This window comes from Pleurodeles waltl, chromosome 10 (assembly GCF_031143425.1).
Source record: "Pleurodeles waltl isolate 20211129_DDA chromosome 10, aPleWal1.hap1.20221129, whole genome shotgun sequence".
Classification (NCBI taxonomy): domain Eukaryota; kingdom Metazoa; phylum Chordata; class Amphibia; order Caudata; family Salamandridae; genus Pleurodeles; species Pleurodeles waltl.
Genome location: NC_090449.1, coordinates 206,240,900 through 206,260,635, shown reverse-complemented (window position 1 = coordinate 206,260,635; position 19,736 = coordinate 206,240,900). Strand labels below are relative to the sequence as shown.

General features: G+C 44.9%; 1 protein-coding gene across 1 annotated transcript; it reads right to left on the bottom strand.

Annotated features, from left to right (window-relative positions):
- Positions 1-1,010: 1,010 nt before the first annotated feature.
- ARL6IP1 (ARL6 interacting reticulophagy regulator 1) lies at positions 1,011-19,622 on the bottom strand. The gene is made up of 6 exons (XM_069210187.1): positions 19,468-19,622; positions 18,771-18,904; positions 9,364-9,483; positions 8,360-8,477; positions 6,678-6,762; positions 1,011-1,538 (listed from the first exon to the last, which is right to left on the bottom strand). The coding sequence occupies exons 1-6, from the start codon at positions 19,501-19,503 to the stop codon at positions 1,420-1,422; spliced, it is 612 nt and encodes a 203-aa protein (XP_069066288.1). The 5' UTR covers positions 19,504-19,622; the 3' UTR covers positions 1,011-1,419.
- Between the last annotated feature and the right edge of the window lie 114 nt (positions 19,623-19,736).

Sequence of the window (19,736 nt, the reverse complement as noted above, 5' to 3'; positions counted from 1 at the left end):
TTTTTTTTTTTTTTTTTTTTTTTTTTTTGCATGCCGTCAAGTAATGTTTGTACTGCCTGGTCAGCAAAATATCAAATAAAACAACTATTCTACAAGGGACAAAAGGAAGCCCAACCTGTACGCCCAGCTAATTGACTGAATCCATATTAAAAGGACTCTTCCCGTACCTTTCTAACCCATTCCTGTTACTTCATGTATGTCATTCTAAGGTCCCAACTGTCCCTGTCATCTGCAGAGTTCTCCAGGGTTCCAAACTGCCTCACGGTATCTTTAACCTCTACATGGAGCCAGTTGGTGCTCTCCTTGTAAATCAATGGATTAAACCCAGATCTTTCTGGCTGGAGTGAATGTTTGCATGGTTCAGCATTCCTTCCATCTGTTCTTTTTGGTTTTGTAGTCCTAAGTGGGGTCCTGTGCTGACTGCTCCACTGGATTCAAGCTAGCCTCTGTGATACCCTGAAAACAGTCCCAGGATGCTCATTTCCAGTCCAGGAAACCTGGTTTGGCAGGACTACTCCCATGAAGAACAGGGTCAAGGCTAATTTGCTTATGTCTGGGTCCTAACTGGGATGGCGGCAGACCTACCAGACTCCACACTGGTACACCTTAAAGACATATTACAGAGTGCAGCATCTAACCCAGAGCTTCAAGAAATATGATCCCTTCAGTACACTGCACTGGCTTTCCTAGCCAGTCTGCACCATATTCAAAACCACCTCCATCATTTACAAAGCCAGCACAACCAGCATCCCCACTTATCCTGCATACAATCTAAGGACCTCTGTTGGTTCTTGGCATACCCACAGCCAGAAAGTGTAAATAAATGTTATTTAAAAAAATTAAAAAAAACAAATGTACAGGCCTTTTGCACCAATGCACCTAGGACATGGTACAACATCCCTGTATCTTCAGGGCCACCCTCACCTAACCCTCTTTTTCATCCTACCTGCCCCCTCAAAAGCACCAGTCAAGGAAGACAGTCATTACTATTAAAATTCCAAAAGAGAAAATACTTTAAAAGAAACATTTACTTGACAAGCAAAAATTCAAGACAGATTTAAAGAAAATGAAACATAATTTAAGTGAGGTTGGGTGGCACTAAGAAAAAGGACACAAAGGTAGACAGCGATATTTACAAAGTAGGAAGCAGTGTTTGCCTCACGTTGTGCAACACAGGACCACACATAAAACCACAAGTTCACATGCAACACATTTCAGTGACTACATCAGTGGTTTGAAAGACATTATGTTAAAAAAAAATAGCCGATTCGTACATTATGCATTACTTTTGTTTCCACACAGTCAGTGCAAATCAAACATGTACATTAACAAAACATATACAATTAAAAGGACGACAGTGAAGAATGATTCAGACGGTTGTTCCCTTGGAAATCACTTTTTTTCCTTTCAATGCATGCTTCATTCGTTTTTCTTCTCCTTTTGCTTCAGAAGTTTGTTGATCTCCCTTTTACACATGCCAATGTACTTTGAGATAAGTCCGTGTTGGTTTAGTCCAGGAAGCAGCAGTAAGAAAGCCACTAAAAAAATTTAAAAAAAAAAAACACAACATTATAAATAGAAAAACATACATGGAGCCCATGAGGCGGTGTGGATAGGGGAGCAGGAGGGTTTTAACACAGGACCAAACATCCCATCAAGTTTGTACTAATACTAGTAACAGGCACCAAGAAGTCATTATTAGTTCCATTTTGCAAACGTGAATTTATGATGTCTACCGGTGTGTTCAAGCATCAGAGTTTAAATGTCGGGTGACCCATCAGTAAATCAAGGATTCAGAGCTCTATTCATGCCCAGGTTGAGAACCTTTGGACTTTTTTTTTTTTGTTTGGACGACTGTTTATCGAAAAGGACCTGAAATCCCTCCTTACAGGTAGGAGTTATAGAGGCCTCATAGCGAGTTTGGCGGAGGGAATTACTCCGTCCTAAGCGTTACGGATATCCCGCCTGCCGTTTTCCAAGTTCCATTACATCCTATGGAACTTGTAAAACCACAGAGGGGAAATCAGTCACGTTTGGGACAGAGTAATCCCCTCTGCATAGGTCGTAATCAGGGCCCTAGTCATTAAGGTACTTGTTAGATACAAGAATAACTAACATACATCTTTAACCTGAATGGCAGTCCTCAGCAAAGAGGACAGTGAAGTAGCAGAGATCCTAACAACTTCATCCCTGTTGAAGGCTGTTGGCCGTACTACATCTTGCAGCCTTAAAGATCACTGAAACTCACTAGCAACCTTAGGAAAAAAAAATATATATATATATACACACACACACACACACATATATATATATATATATATACATACACATACACACACCTACATATAAATAAAAAAAAGTCAAAATAGCTCTATGCAGGATGATTACAACTGAATATTTCAGAGCCGGCATCTCCCCTCCCCCCCCCCCCATGGCCTAATTGTGACCAATGCCTCAGATCTTTTTGGAGGAGTTGGTTTCCAGGCGAGAATGTTCTAAAATTGCCTGGAAATGTACACGACAGATTGGTTTTGATCATTAACACGGCCAAGCGGACATCAGAGGCCCTCAGGATCAAGATCATCACTGCTGAAAATGCCGTTAGGAGTGGCATTTAAATCTCTACCTTTAAGACAAGCCTAGCTGAAATAAACTCTGAGATCAAGGAACGCAAAGTTGTAGCAGAAAATAGTCAAACTTCAATAATATATTAAGAAGTTTGATAAGAAGAGAGTCTACCCCTACATCAGAGAGGATTTCCCAGTTGGAGGAGACATCCTCAGATGAGGGGGAATATCACTAAGAGAAGAAATAAGTCATTCAGCAGCACGGATAGCTGGGGCAGCAATGAGGGACGGAAAGGACCTCATAATACGTATGGGTATCCAATGACTCCTTTTCAATTGCCCCAATCAATGTGGCCACACTGATTCCAAATGTTCTTGCCAGGTCCACACACTTCCTTCTCTGAACCTCTTCTCTCCCCGCCTGCTCACCCCCCCTATAATTTTTTTGGGGAGGCAGAAAAAGGAGTGAGAAAGCATGTTCAACAGAACCACATCAAACCCCAAATGCTCACAAGGAGCAAGACAAAAGACCCAAAATAAAATTTATAGTTAGTCTGTTGCAGAAAGCACACACAGAAGAGTCCTCCAAAAAGGTTGCCGGTTTATACTTTGCTCCTCGAGAAGATCACTATGTTACACAATTGCTTTAGAAAGCAATGATTATGTGCGGTCTTCTCAGATAAACCGGTCCCTAAAAGGCAAGGATACTCCGGGTTTAGGAATCCTCCTGAATCTACGCCTAATGCCAGGCTAGTTCATAACGAGATTTTCACCTTCAAACATGCTGTCCTCAAAGATATCAAGGACTAAAAATTATTTTCACAATATGTCCAATGGTGGGCTGTCTCTTGCAAAGAACACCCCCTCACTATTAAACCGACTAGAAAGGGGCAGCCATTGTCATTCTCTCCAAATCAGAGTACAGAAATATCAGATCGAAGGTACTCTAGACCTATTAAATACAACCCCACTGACAAAATCACTGCAAAGATTTGCTCACTAGTATAAGGCTGATATTAAGCTGGGTTACCAAAAACAAAAGCTGACTTTTTGATCAATGCTTAGCCCAAGACACCATGCTTCTGTGTACTTTCCAAAATACATGAGGGCGTTCTTCCAACACCTGGAAGACGCATAGTGTTGGGGGATTGGCTTCCTTTTGGTACTTCTTTCCAAAATATGTGAACACTTTGTCCATCCTTTAGTTCCTTAAAGACACAGAGGACATTTTAAACTGGATCAGGGAAATAAATAATGTCAGCAATATAAACTTACTGACCACCCTAGATGTAGAGGTTCTGTACACTAATATTCCCCAAGATGCGACCTCAGACATCACTGAGGAAACTGTGTGATCTGAGTTTAGTCCTCCCCTACACCGGTAGACTTCATCACTGAATATGCTACCATTGCCCTCAAAGAGAACTCTTTCCATGTGAGGACACCTTCTATCTCCAAACTCAAGGCACTTCAATGGGAAGCACATTTGCACCTACTCTGGCCTGCCTCTACAAGTCCTATTTCGAGAAGGAATTCACTCTGTGTAGTGAAAATCCACACATCATCAACATCCTCCTGTGGTATTGCTAGATGGATGATATCCTTGTATATTAGCTTCGCTGGTCATTTACTATGTCTGAGAATAGACTAACACAGCAGGGACAGATCTGCTCATGCGCAACCTGCCTTAGGGCTGTAAGGGCCGTAGAGGGCTGACTCACATATTGCATGCAGTATCTTGGGACATGAGCACAGTCTGTGGGCCACGCCGTGTTTTCACTTTTGGTGGTCTGCACCAAGCCACACAGCCTTTTGTGCTTGGTTTTGGGGGGGGGGGGGGGGGGAGATTTAACTTAGGGTGGCTGAATTCATGCTGCAGCCCTTAGGAACCCTCTTTAGCACCCCGTGTACAATTTACGAGAGACTTACAGAGGGTGCTAAAGGTTTTGCCAATTGGGGAAATTGTGCAGTTTTGGGAAAGAGATCTGGCACTGTTGACCTGGTTAGCAGGAACTCAGTGCACTTTGTAGAAATTACATTAGACACCAGGCAAGAAGTGTGGGCTAGCCATGCCAAAAAGGGTGCTTTCCTACAATTTTTACCTTGGTTTTGAGGCCACTTTATGCATCAATAGCTAGCACATGCCTGAATTTCTATTGAGCAACCAGTCTTCTTCCACTTACAGCTCCACCCAAAGATGGAGGGCGCATTTGAGAGTTTTAGAGGAACGCACCCTTTTTTGTCAAATTAAACAATAAAAACAAAATATATATTATTATTATTAGGGCCAATGGGGTCCTGCGGGAGACTTTTTATTTTAAAGTCATCTTCAGGCAGTGCACAGCACCTTACAGAGAGAGCCAATACATTATTAAGTCCCATTATATGGGAAAGCCTGTGCTATGCAGTTTGCACTCATGGCCCCGGCTGTGCGTACAGTATACTTCCTCTAGTGACCCAAGAACAGACTGCACAGAGTCCGTGCACAGACTAAAGAGCGACCCCTCACCCTAGACACAATTTCACTTAACTAGAACTTAATTTTAACCTTCGTTTTTTTATTTCCATTAAAACCTTTTCTTCTAAGCACAGACTAACAAACTATTACCACCCCAATTCATAAATGTAACCTTTCTTTTTTCTCAGTATATATACGTATTTAACAGGCATGCGTCTCATGTGCACAATCATCCAAAACCAAAGACTAGAACAACCTGGAGTACAAATATTGAGAGTGAACTTAACATGCACTGTGCTAACGGCTGTCCGAAAATAGGAGAGATCTCACTTGGATTCTGGTGTAAGTTTAAGCCAGGGCAGAAAGTCTGGGTTCTGGAGCTTGTGGCTCCCATGGCACTTCAGGGCAAATGGAGTGGCTCTTACCCAGTGCTAGAAAAGAGTCAGGCCACCTACCTGGTGGACCTAGGCACTAGCAGGAGAGAGATGAGGTTGTGTGTGTACTACAGAGGGCTTAACTGTCACCAAGACATATGCTCACCCCATTCCAAGGGCAGATGAACTAACTGGGTGATGCCAAATACGTAAGTACCTTTGACTTAACAGCAGAGTACTGGCAAATAAAAATGGCACCAGGAGCAAAAGAGAAACAGCATTCTGTACACCTGATGGACACTACCAGTTTACTGTGATGCCCTTTGGCTTAAAGAATGCCCCTGCCAAAGGTTGGTGAATCAAGTCCTTGCTGGCTTGGAGTCCTTTAGTACAGCTTATCTTGATGATATTGCTGTCTTTAGCTCCAGCTGGCAGGATCACCTGGTCCACCTGAGGAAGATTTTGCAGGCCCTGCAAGCAGCAGGCCTCTCTACCAAGGCATCCAAATGTCAGATGGGGCAGGGTACTGTGGTTTACTTGGGTCACCTTGTAGGTGGAGGGCCAAGTTCAGCCACTCCAACCCAAAATCCAGACTATTCTGGCCTGGGTACCCCTCCAAAAAGCCCAGACTCAAGACAAGACATTACTTGACTTGACTGGGTACTATAGGAGGTTTGTGAAGGTATATGTGAACTGGACCATGGACTGTCAAAAGGCCTTTGACACTCTGAAGCACACACACACACACAATTTAAAGGGGTTAAGTTTGATACTTAGCAAAAGTTTCATTCTGAATGAAAAGCCATTTCCAGAAGCAAAATATCCATGTTTAAAACAGGGTCACTGAGCACCAGTTAGAGCAGTTACCTTGTGTTTTCAGGCCTCTATAGACCATACGATCCCCTTCACCACTGCACCAACATAAACCAGTTAAAACTAACTAACTTTCTGAAATTCTTTTGCTAACAGAAAGACGTGTATAATAGATATAATAGTGATGCCTACCTAACCACATCCCCCGCCCCTGTCCCTCCCCACCACACCACACACGAAAATCCAAACCTGGAAGGGGGAGGGTCTATTGTAATCTTGAAATGAGAGAAGTGGGAGTCTGGTTAGAAATTACCTTGTACATTTTTCAATTACCATTTTTAAGTTACTAGCTAGATGGCAAGATTATTTTGGGTACTAATGGTTTTCATGAAGTCATAGAACTTGTGTTTATAAATGATCCTCCTTAGTACAAACAATATTAATAGCCAATACTAACATACTTACCAATAAGGTATGTAAGGAGGAGGTTGTGGACTTGCTGTCCTAACCATGCAACCACAGCCAGAGTACTGATCGTAGTCAGGAAGTACTAGAAAGAAGAAACAAACAAACAGCATTAAATCAGGGAAATGTACGAACTTACAAAGAAGCAGCAAATTAAATTGCTCACCCAAGTAATTGGTATATTCTGACCCCATTCTGCCAAGGGGGACGTTCTCCTATTGAAATGTAAACAGGCAAATGTCTTTTCTTTTAATTTCAAATGAATCTGGAATCCTAATGTCCTTCAGAACAGAATCAAGGGTCTGCCCTGGAGCAGACATCAGGCTCAATATTTAAGGAATGCTCAAAGACTACTGAACTCTATAGGACAAAGGGTTTGCAATCGTGACAGCTGCAGCCCTGACTCCCCATTTTACTGGAGTAGAACCTCTCCCATTTGACAGAGATATTAGCTGTCTCATCAGGAAATATGTGTTCTCCCAAGAGATCCATGAAGTCGAAAGAAAAGAAATGGTCAAGAAAGCCAACGTTCTAGAATGCCTATTCTTGGTGATTGTAGAAGGCAGGGATGGCTTTTTTTTTTTTTTTTTTTTAAATGTATTTTGTTTACACAACCTAAAGTGTGTTAGAATATTTTTTTTTAAAAAATAGGCGTGAGGAAAGTAGAAATAGTTGGAAGCATCCTCTAGTGGAGCCAGGCTAGCCAATTTTAGCATGGATGTTCAATACTTTTCTGCACAGGAATTGGATTTGGCAATGCCTCAGTATGCACGGATGACCATCTTAATGGTAGTACTGGCAAACCCATTAAGTCCGCTTTTTTATTATTATTATTTTTTTTAAATAGGCAACAGTACTTCACCAATAACTGGCAGGTTTATTTGTGGATGGGCCAAAAGGTGAATTTAAGAATGAGTGAACGGTGCTCGAAGGGAATGACTAGTTTGGAATTCCATAAGATATCATAGGGCTGAGTAACACACAACAGCAGGATGAACTTCAGAAACAGAAGCTGCCCTGAATTTATATTCCAAAGACCATGAAGAAACACAGTGTTAAAATAAAATGAATTACTGCCCCACCAGACCTCGCATAGAAGGATATGCGGGCTGTGATTTCCATCACTCATAGCGTAGGGAGGTTACAGCTAAAGGCGGCCCACACACTGGCTCCTACTGAACGCGTGGGAGCAAATTAAGACAAATGAGTGAAGACCGCTAACCTGAAAGGCCCTCAAAGTACACACAAATATATTTTTGAGAACAAAAACGTGTGGCTAGGGACGTAACAAAGCAACTGTTCCATATGCAAGACAACTCGCAGTTATAATTGAAACAGCATAAAACTATGTGAAAGCTGTCATGTGCTTAGTTTTGTACAGCATGCTGGCTGCTAATAAAAAAAAATTACAAACCTTCTTTTAACTATAACAAAGAATAAAACCATTTTGTTCTAGCTCACTAATGTTGGCAAGCTTCTTCCCAGGTGTCAAGAGCTGAAAACGAACCACAGTTAAATTGGCTTAACCACAATTACTTTGCAATTTATATTTTACATTTAATAGGCTTAAAAACTTAAATCTATGCGACAAAGTTAATTAACCACTCCCCAAAAAAAAAAATTACAAACACCCACACATTTCTTCACATGACCCATTTAAATCCGGAAAACGCAATAAATACCACTTTAGGCTTTTCCTCTTTCAAAGAGAACAGACGTTTCCACCAGCCAACAATTCTTCGACGAGTTTTAACAAGAGTACAACAGATCTCATGGAATCTTTGCTGCTGCTCAGTTGTCCTAATTGAGAAAAAAAAAAAAGCACATTAATACATGTTTTAAACTGATAAGTGCATGTTAATGTAATTAAAAGCTAAGTGTGACACATGGCACAGTCGTAAGTCATATGCAATACTAACAGTCCATATTTTTTGCCGATACCAATACCATACTTACCAAAAGACTGTTAAAAGCTTCAAAAACGCAGATTATCCTTTATCACTACATGCAGGTCAAGGATACTCGACTACAAAACTTTGCTTGCTAACACTTCGCAATAACTCGGTTCATGCAATTACATGCAGTACAAGATAATCACTGGGAGACGAGGATTAACAATAATATCAGATGACCACTCTGTTAACGGGCTGCAGATAGCGCAGTTAAAATAAACATTTAAAATGAACAAGTCAAGTCAAATCTGATGCCATGCCACAAACTGAAAGCAGCAACTCGTCAGAACAAATAAACGCTGTGCGAAGACCAAACACGCCAAGATGCAGAGACAGCCACACTCAACTGATCTACATGAAACGAAACAGGTTAAGGACTGGCGTTACTCTAATCTCAGCAGATAGAGTTTTGGCGAGGGGTGCAAAACAGCTCCCAAATGCATCACCAACAACGATCTACCTTCCAACTAAACCGGGAAAACGAGCAGAATAAAGCAGCCCTTATACCCAAAGAGAAAAAATATGTACCAATGGAAACAACTCACGTCTTCGTGAGCACCACTCCCACGTGGTAGTTCTCATGCATTGACTACCAAGGATGGGCTTGCACTTCAGAAACAGACGGAAAGCTAAATGCGACAGAAATACGTCCAACATGCAAACAAACTACAATCCGCTTAATATTCACTGCACACATTGCAGCAATTACAAAAAGTTTTTAAATCGATACTCACCACTTATTGGAGCCAAAAATTTTAGGAGCAAGAGTAGGGACAAGGTAATCTGCCAAACACAGTAACATTACAAAAGATGAAACGCCTGACAGAACGGACGGATCCAAGTAGTAAACCATCCTGTAAAAAAAAAAATATATATATACAATTACAGAAATATTTGTTCTGGTGATAGCAAAGTGCACAATGATGTAACATGCCATGCGTAGAGAGATCAGAAAAGTACAAGATTTCCGCAGAGCTATGCCCCCCAACAGACCCCCCCCCCCAAACAGCCCCAGATAAAACAGAGGTGACCATCATGCGTGGATCTGAAAATCAGACTGCTGGTAAACCTGGCTGAAAACCATTAGGAGGCTTGGTAAGCATGTGCCACCCAGTAACCTCACAAGCAACCCCAACTGGCCTAACATCAGGATACAACCTCAGTATTAAGTAAAGTTTGGGTTCTAATAGGAGGGGACTACGCATCTACTGTGGATGTTGGTCTCCATGTGAAATTCCTCGTCTATGGGAACCAATAGATGTGAACGACCAGACTGTCTCACTGGAGTGCCGGGTTACTGGCTTCATTTGTGCAGAGTTCTGCTTGAATGTACTAACCCAGACCCTGCCACTAATATGCCAAGTGTATGCTGTGCATGTGTCCGTGTCCTGTCTGGTACAATCACTGCGAGTATTAATAAGCCACGGAGATGGATTTCATCTTAGAAGCCTCTGGCATGTTCCTGTAGACAAGATGGTGGTGATGTTTTCACCAGACAGTCGATAAGTACTACGGGAATTTTTTTTTTTTTTTTTTTTTTTTTTTTTTTTTAAGTTGGAGGGAGGAGACCTAGCCAGAAAGAGAGGGGACACGGGAGAAGTGCCACTATAAATATTAATAGGCTTCCTGTGGCACTTACAATTAGCAGATGGTAGGGGAGAACTGAGAGACTGCAGTCCATTGTTCGAGGTGAAAGGGGAGGCTAGCCTGTTGTCTTTCCCACGATCACTCATGTGGGTGTTAGTAGCCAGGTACAAAAACGCCACAACACCTTCTCTGGTGCGAGTGCTCCGGGGATGGAGGAGCCGTACCCTACACAAAAGCAGTGTCTAGAGAGCAGCTTTGGAAGAACACAAGAACAAATCATAATAAACCAATTCTGAAAGTACAGACAGTGAACCCATGTCCCCAGTCTGCCTCAACTGTATAGAAGTAGGAGCAACTGACCCACTTGTTCCAGTTCCAAGTCCATTCATTGACCAATGAAGGGTGTGCCATAAAGAGTACACAGGGGCTGCTAAGCAACAATACATGAGGTCTACTTGATAGCCAGCTTTCCAGAGGTTAAGGGACATAGATGCCAGGGAAGGTCTCTAAGGGCTGCAGCATATCTTATGCCACCATGGGGACCCCTCACTCAGCACAGACACACTGATTGCCAGCTTGTGTGTGCTGGTTAGGACAAAACAAGTAAGTCGACATGACACTCCCCTCAGGGTGCCATGCCAACCTCACACTGCCTATGCAGTATAGATAAGTCACCCCTCTAGCAGGCCTTACAGCCCTAAGGCAGGGTGCACTATACCATAGGTGAGGGCACCAGTGCATGAGCACTGTGCCCCTACAGTGTCTAAGCCAAACCTTAGACATTGTAAGTGCAGGGTAGCCATAAGAGTATATGGTCTGGGAGTCTGTCAAACACGAACTCCACAGCACCATAATGGCTATACTGAAAACTGGGAAGTTTGGTATCAAACTTCTCAGCACAATAAATGCACACTGATGCCAGTGTACATTTTATTGTGAAATACACCCCAGAGGGCACCTTAGAGGTGCCCCCTGAAACCTTAACCAACTATCTGTGTAGGCTGACTGGTTTTAACAGCCTGCCACACTCGAGACATGTTGCTGGCCCCATGGGGAGAGTGCCTTGGTCACTCTGAGGCCAGTAACAAAGCCTGCACTGGGTGGAGATGCTAACACCTTCCCCCAGGCAGGAGCTGTAACACCTGGCGGTGAGCCTCAAAGGCTCACCCCCTTTGTTCCAGCACCGCAGGGCACTCCAGCTAGTGGAGTTGCCTGCCCCCTCCGGCCATGGCACCACTTTTGGCGGCAAGGCCGGAGGCAATAATGAGAACAACAAGGAGGAGTCACTGGCCAGTCAGGACAGCCCCTAAGGTGTCCTGAGCTGAAGTGACTAACTTTTAGAAATCCTCCATCTTGCAGATGGAGGATTCCCCCAAAGGGATAGGATTGTGACCCCCTCCCCTTGGGAGGAGGCACAAAGAGGGTGTACCCACCCTCAGGGCTAGTAGCCATTGGCTACTAACCCCCCCCAGACCTAAACACGCCCTTAAATTTAGTATTTAAGGGCTTCCCATAACCTAAGAATTTAGATTCCTGCAACTTACCAGAAGAAGAGGACTGCGGAGCTGAAAAACCCCTGCAGAAGAAGAAAGAAGACACCAACTGCTTTGGCCCCAGTCCTACCGGCCCGTCTCCTGCCTTCAAGAAGAAAACTGCTCCAGCGACCCCTGAATCCTCAGAGGACTGCCCGGCTTCCAAGAAACTCCAGAGAACAGCGGCTCTGTTCAGCAAAGACTGCAACTTTGTATCCAGAGGAGCAGATTTAAAGACCCCTGCAATCCCCGCAAGAAGCGTGAGACTTGAAACACTGCACCCGGCGACCCTGACTCGACTGGTGAAGAAACAACGCTACAGGGAGGACCCCCAGGCGACTCCAAGACTGTGAGTAACCCAAGTTGTCCCCCCTGAGCCCCCACAGCGACACCTGCAGAGGGAATCCCGAGGCTCCCCCTGACCGCGACTGCCTGACTCTGAAATCCCGACGCCTGGCAAAGACCCTGCACCCGCAGCCCCCAGGACCTGAAGGATCGGAACTCCAGTGCAGGAGTGACCCCCAGGAGGCCCTCTCCCTTGCCCAGGTGTTGGCTACCCCAAGGAGCCCCCCCTTGCCTGCACCGCTGAAGAGACCCCTTGGTCTCTCATTGAAAACCATTGGAAACCCGACGCGTGTTTGCACACTGCACCCGGCCGCCCCCGCGCTGCTGAGGGTGTACTTTGTGTGTTGACTTGTGTCCCCCCGGTGCCCTACAAAACCCCCCTGGTCTGCCCTCCGAAGACGCGAGTACTTACCTGCTGGCAGACTGGAACCAGGGCACCCCCTTACCTCCATTGAAGCCTATGTGTTTTGGGCACCTCTTTGACCTCTGCACCTGACCGGCCCTGAGCTGCTGGTGTGGTGACTTTGTGGTTGCTCTGAACCCCCAACGGTGGGCTACCTTGGACCCCAATTTGAGCCCTGTAGGTGGTTTACTTACCTGCAAGAACATTACTTTACCTCCCCCAGGAACTGTGAAAATTGCACAAAGTGTCCACTTTTAATACAGCTAAATGTGTTTTATGTAAAAAGTATATATGCTATTGTGATTATTCAAATTCCTAAAGTACTTACCTGCAATACCTTTCAAATGAGATATTACATGTAGAATTTGAACCTGTGGTTCTTAAAATAAACTAAGAAAATATATTTTTCTATACAAAAACCTATTGTCCGGAATTGTCTCTGAGCGTGTGTTCCTCATTTATTGCCTGTGTGTATATACAACAAATGCTTAACACTACTCCTTTGATAAGCCTACTGCTCGACCACACTACCACAAAATAGAGCATTAGTATTATCTCTTTTTGCCACTATCTTACCTCTAAGGGGAACCCTTGGAATCTGTGCATGCTATTCCTTACTTTGAAATAGCACATACAGAGCCAACTTCCTACATTGGTGGCAGCGGTGGGATACAAGACTTTGCATTTGCTGGACTACTCAGCCAATACCTGATCACTCGACAAATTCTAAAAATTGTCATTAGAAATTGATTTTTGCAATTTGAGCTATTTTTCTAAATTCTTAAAAGTCCTGCTAGGGCCTTGTGTTAGTCCTTGTTAGCATTTCTTTTCAAGTTTAAAAGTTTTGTAAAAGTTTGAATTAGAACCTAGAACTAGTTTTAGATTCTTAAAAAGTATTCCAACTTTTAGAAGCATAATGTCTAGTACAGATGTGAATGTGGTGGAACTCGGCACCACCCCTTACCTCCATCTTAAGATGAGGGAGCTAAGGTCACTCTGTAAATTAAAGAAAATAACAATGGACCCCAGACCTTCCAAACTACAGCTCCAGGAGCTTTTGGCAGAGTTTGAAAGAGCCAACCCCTCTGAGGATGGCAACACAGAGGATGAAGATAGTGACTTGGAGGAAAATTCCCCCCTACCAGTCCTATTTAGGGAGAACAGGGCCTCTCAAGCCCTGTCTCCAAACATAATAGTCAGAGATGCTGTTTCCCCTCACAGGAGGGACCAACTTCTCTGAAATCATTGAGGACAACTCCAGTGAAGAGGACATCCAGTTAGCCAGGATGGCCAAAAGATTGGCTTTGGAAAAACAGATCCTAGCCATAGAAAGGGAAAGACAAGAGATGGGCCTAGGACCCATCAATGGTGGCAGCAACATAACTAGGGTCAGAGATTCTCCTGACATGTTAAAAATCCCTAAAGGGATTGTGACTAAATATGAAGATGGTGATGACATCACCAAATGGTTCACAGCTTTTGAGAGGGATTGTGTAACCAGAAAAGTGAACAAATCTCACTGGGGTGCTCTCCATTGGGAAATGTTCACAGGAAAGTGTAGGGATAGACTCCTCACACTCTCTGGAAAAGATGCTGAATCTTATGACATCATGAAGGGTACCCTGATTGAGGGCTTTGGATTCTCCACCGAGGAGTATAGGATTAGATTCAGGGGGCTCAAAAATCCTCGAGCCAGACCTGACTTGACTTTGTAGACTACTCAGTAAAAACACTAGATGGTTGGATTCAAGGCAGTGGAGTAAGTAATTATGATGGGCTGTACAATTTATTTGTGAAAGAACGCCTATTAAGTAATTGTTTCAATGATAAACTGCATCAGCATCTGGTAGACCTAGGACCATTTTCTCACCAAGAATTGGGAAAGAAGGCGGACCATTGGGTAAAGACTAGGGTGTCCAAGACTTCTACAGGGAGTGACCAAAAGAAAGGGGTCACAAAACCTCCCCAGGGGAAGGGTGGTGAGACAGCCAAAAACTAAAATAGTAAAGATTCTTCTACAGGCCCCCAAAAACCTGCACAGGAGGGTGGGCCCAGAGCCTCTTCACAAAACAATTCTGGGTACAAGGGTAAAAACTTTGATCCCAAAAAGGCCTGGTGTCGTAGCTGTAGTCAGCCTGGACACCAAACTGGAGACAAGGCCTGTCCCAACAAAACAACCACTTCTAACTCCACTCCAGCTAACACTGGAATGGCTAGTCTCCAAGTGGGATCAACAGTGTGCCCAGAGCAAATCAGGTGTCACACTGAAGCTACATTAGTCTTTGAGGGTGGGGTGGATTTAGCCACACTGGCTGCCTGGCCTCCTAACATGCAAAAATACAGGCAGCAGCTCTTAATTAATGGGACAAGTGTAGAAGGCCTGAGGGATACAGGTGCCAGTGTCACTATGGTGACAGAGAAACTGGTTTCCCCTGGTCAATACCTGGCTGGACAAACTTATCCAGTCACCAATGCTGACAATCAAACTAAAGTACATCCCATGGCAATGGTAACTTTAGAGTGGGGAGGGGTCAATGGCCTGAAACAGGTGGTGGTCTCCTCGACTATCCCAGTAGACTGTTTGCTTGGAAATGACCTGCAGTCCTCAGCATGGGCTGAGGTAGAAATGAAAACCCATGCAGCCACGCTGTGTATCCCTGAACTGGTGTGTGTCAAGACAAGGGCACAGTGCAAGGCACAGGGTGAACAAGTAGAGCTGGAGTCTGGAAAAAGGGCCCAGCCTACCAAGAGAAAAGGAAAGCCAGCTGGGAAACCAGCTGCAACACAACACCAAAAAGAGAACCTCTCTTCTCAGGAAGAAGTTCTGCCCTCTGAGGGAACTGAGCCTATGGAGTTGGAACCTTATCAGGTTGAGCTCTTAGGCCCAGGGGGACCCTCAAGGGAACAGTTGTGTAAGGAACAAGAAACCCGTTCCTCTCTTGAAGGCCTTAGGCAGCAAGCTGCTGAAGAGTCCAATGGCAAGAAAAATGGAACACATAGGGTCTATTGGGAAGATGGACTCCTGTACACTGAGACAAGAGATCCCAAACCTGGTGCCACTAGGAGTGGTAGTGCCTCAGGAGTTCAGAGAGTTTATTCTGACCTTAGCCCATGATATTCCCCTTGCTGGGCATTTGGGACAAACCAAGACGTGTGAGAGACTAGTCAACCACTTCTACTGGCCCAACATGTCCCAGAAGGTTAACGAGTTTTGCCTCTCCTGTACCACCTGTCAAGCCAGTGGTAAGACAGGTGGACAGCCAAAGGACCCCCTCATTCCACTTCCAGTGGTGGGGGTCCCCTTTGAAAGAGTGGGTGTGGACATAGTGGGTCCACTTGAACCTCCCACAGCCTCAGGAAATATGTACATCCTAGTAGTAGTGGATCATGCTACTAGGTATCCTGAAGCTATTCCCCTTAGGTCGACTACTGCCCCTGCAGTAGCCAAGGCCCTCAGTGGTATCTTTACCAGAGTGGGCTTCCCTAAGGAGGTGGTGTCTGACAGAGGTACCAACTTCATGTCAGCATACCTGAAACACATGTGGAATGAGTGTGGAGTGACTTATAAGTTCACTACACCCTATCATCCACAAACTAATGGCCTTGTTGAGAGATTCAACAAGACATTAAAGGGCATGATCATGGGGCTCCCAGAAAAACTCAAAAGGAGATGGGATGTCCTCTTGCCATGCCTGCTCTTCGCTTACAGAGAGGTGCCTCAGAAGGGAGTAGGGTTCTCACCCTTTGAACTTCTGTTTAACCACCCTGTAAGGGGACCATTAGCTCTTGTTAAAGAAGGCTGAGAGAGACCTCTTCATGAGCCTAAACAAGACATAGTGGACTATGTGCTTGGCCTTCGTTCAAGGATGGCAGAGTACATGGAAAAGGCAAGTAAAAACCTTGAGGCCAGCCAACAGCTCCAGAAGTTTTGGTATGACCAAAAGGCTGCAATGGTTGAATTTCAACCACGGCAGAAAGTCTGGGTTTTGGAGCCTGTGGCTCCCAGGGCACTTCAGGACAGATGGAGTGGCCCTTACCCAGTGCTAGAGAAGAAGAGTCAGGTCACCTACCTGGTGGACCTAGGCACTAGCAGGATCCCCAAGAGGGTGATCCATGTGAACCGCCTAAAGCTCTTCCATGACAGGGCTGATGTAAATCTGTTGATGGTAACAGATGAGGACCAGGAAGCTGAGAGTGAGCCTCTCCCTTTTCTCCTCTCATCAGACCCTAAAGATGGCTCAGTGGATGGAGTGATCTATTCAGACACCTTCTCTAGCCAACAGCAATCTGACTGTAGGAAGGTCCTGCAGCAGTTTGCTGAGCTCTTTTCACTAACGCCTGGTCAGACACACCTGTGTACCCATGATGTGGACACAGGAGACAGCATGCCTGTCAAAAACAAAATATTCAGACAGTCTGACCAAGTTAAGGAAAGCATCAAGGTGGAAGTCCACAAGATGCTGTAATTGGGAGTAATTGAGCACTCTGACAGCCCCTGGGCTAGCCCAGTGGTCTTAGTCCCCAAACTTCACACCAAAGATGGAAAGAGAGAGATGAGGTTTTGTGTGGACTACAGAGGACTTAATTCTGTCACCAAGACAGATGCCCATCCCCTTCCTAGAGCTGATGAACTGATTGACAAATTAGGGGCTGCCAAATTCTTAAGTACCTTTGACTTAACAGCAGGGTACTGGCAAATCAAAATGGCCCCTGGAGCAAAAGAAAAGACAGCATTCTCCACCCCTGATGGGCATTATCAGTTCACTGTTATGCCCTTTGGTTTAAAGAATGCCCCTGCCACCTTCCAAAGGTTGGTGAATCAAGTCCTTGCTGGCTTGGAGTCCTTTAGTGCAGCTTATCTTGATGATATTGCTGTCTTTAGCTCCAACTGGCAGGATCACCTGATCCACCTGAAGAAGGTTTTGAAGGCTCTGCAATCAGCAGGCCTCTCTATCAAGGCATCCAAATGCCAGATAGGGCAGGGAACTGTGGTTTACTTGGGACACCTGGTAGGTGGAGGCCAAGTTCAGCCACTCCAGCCTAAGATCCAGACTATTCTGGACTGGGCAGCTCCAAAACCCCAGACTCAAGTCAGGGCATTCCTTGGCTTGACTGGGTACTATAGGAGGTTTGTGAAGGGATATGGATCCATTGTGACAGCCCTCACAGAACTCACCTCCAAGAAAATGCCCAAGAAGGTAAACTGGACTGTAGAATGCCAACAGGCCTTTGACACCCTGAAACAAGCAATGTGCACAGCACCAGTTCTAAAAGCTCCAGATTACTCCAAGCAGTTCATTGTGCAGACAGATGCCTCTGAACATGGGATAGGGGCAGTTTTGTCCCAAACAAATGAAGATGGCCTTGACCAGCCTGTTGCTTTCATTAGCAGGAGGTTACGCCCCAGGGAGCAGCGTTGGAGTGCCATTGAGAGGGAGGCCTTTGCTGTGGTTTGGTCCCTGAAGAAGCTGAGACCATACCTCTTTGGTACTCACTTTGTAGTTCAAACTGACCACAGACCTCTCAGATGGCTGATGCAAATGAAAGGTGAAAATCCAAAACTGTTGAAGTGGTCCATCTCCCTACAGGGAATGGACTTTATAGTGGAACACAGACCTGGGACTGCCCATGCCAATGCAGATGGCCTTTCCAGGTTCTTCCACTTAGAAAATGAAGACTCTCTTGGGAAAGGTTAGTCTCATCCTCCTTCGTTTGGGTGGGGGGGGGGGGGGGGGGGCAGTGGCAGCGGGTGTTTAAGAGTGGTAGCGCCTTTCAACCCTGCAGGGTATGAGTATCAATCTAATGTATGGGCAAATAAGGTATAAGCCATTCACTCAGATGTTATCTCCTCCAAGGGGAATTACCACTTTGTGGATGGAGCCTTATCGTGCACTAATTTGTAATTCGCATCATAGACTATAATTCACACGTTTGAGGCTGAACGCAGTGCACTCATGTTATTTTGAGGTAGGCGGTGGGGGGCCTTTATGCATCCCGTTGTGAGCTACATTTCTGCGCTCTATGTTACAGGGTGCAATGCAAATGTTAGGTGCCATTCACTTTTCATTGTATGTGCCAATATTCCGTGTAATAACACACAACAGCAGAGACAAACAAGACTAGTGTTACTAAGACCTTTTTAAACCTCAAAGACAAATAATATTTTGGAACAATTCCACAAGGCTGTATAATTGTAATACCTCAAATAAACTCAATGCGACGCCACAGTGAAACACAAAAAGGCCATGCCTATTGTAAACCATCAAACACTTACAAGAAAATGGAAGAAACTGCGCCAATCACGGCAGCTGGAAACCAAGGTTTTTCCCATCGAAGAACTCTATCGGAAACCAGAATCACTTCTCCCCATCCTTGAAGCTGCTCCTCGAGGTTGGCTGTTTCTTGGGCCTAAATAAGAAAGAAAAAAAATTAACTGCACTTGTGAGACCTTACCGGGTCATCGAACCCGCTTACCTGTAAAAACTCTGGTAATTGCAAACATTTGTGCCAGGATGGCCCATAACCCTTTTGGGCAGGATCCCCCTCTGCATCGAAGAGACCATCCTTCTATTTTATCTACAGTGCCAGTCTCCTTCAGGGTTTCGCCGTACCGATATTCAGAAGGACACAACATTATGACACCTTCATGGAATTCACCGTTTCAGTCCCCTCGGAGCCAACATCGTGCCCAACTCCTCACAGACCGCCACATATGCGGTTCTCGTCTAGACGATCAACCTCCGTTAACAGTAATCAATTACCCCCTTCTTAGAAGAGCCTCTGCCACGAGTCCTTAAACTCATGAAACCAAGCTCCCGCTCCCCTCTTGTGGCACATGGGTATCTAGACTATAAACCCCGAAAACAGTTCAATCCCCTTTACCGTTACACTGAGCGTTTAAGATGATCTGCGTACCCTGATCTCTCCTTGCATAGGGTCAATGAACGAATGATCGCCCATTTCTTGCTTACCAGCAGGTTGCTGCTGCGGTTATCTCCCTCCGCCATGATCTTCCTCCCGCTGACTGTCAAAGACTGCACCCTCCGGTAGCTGTTCGATACACGATATACAATCTACCGTAATATATATCCCGGCAGCCTTTACGCGTTTCCGGCCTGGACAGGAAACATCGAATTGCGGTTCCCCATTGGTGTAATCAACCGAAACCTTACCATCCTCAGCCAATGGCAAGGTGTAAGCGGTTCCGGAAGCAACAGGAGAAGTTTATATTTAAATGTTG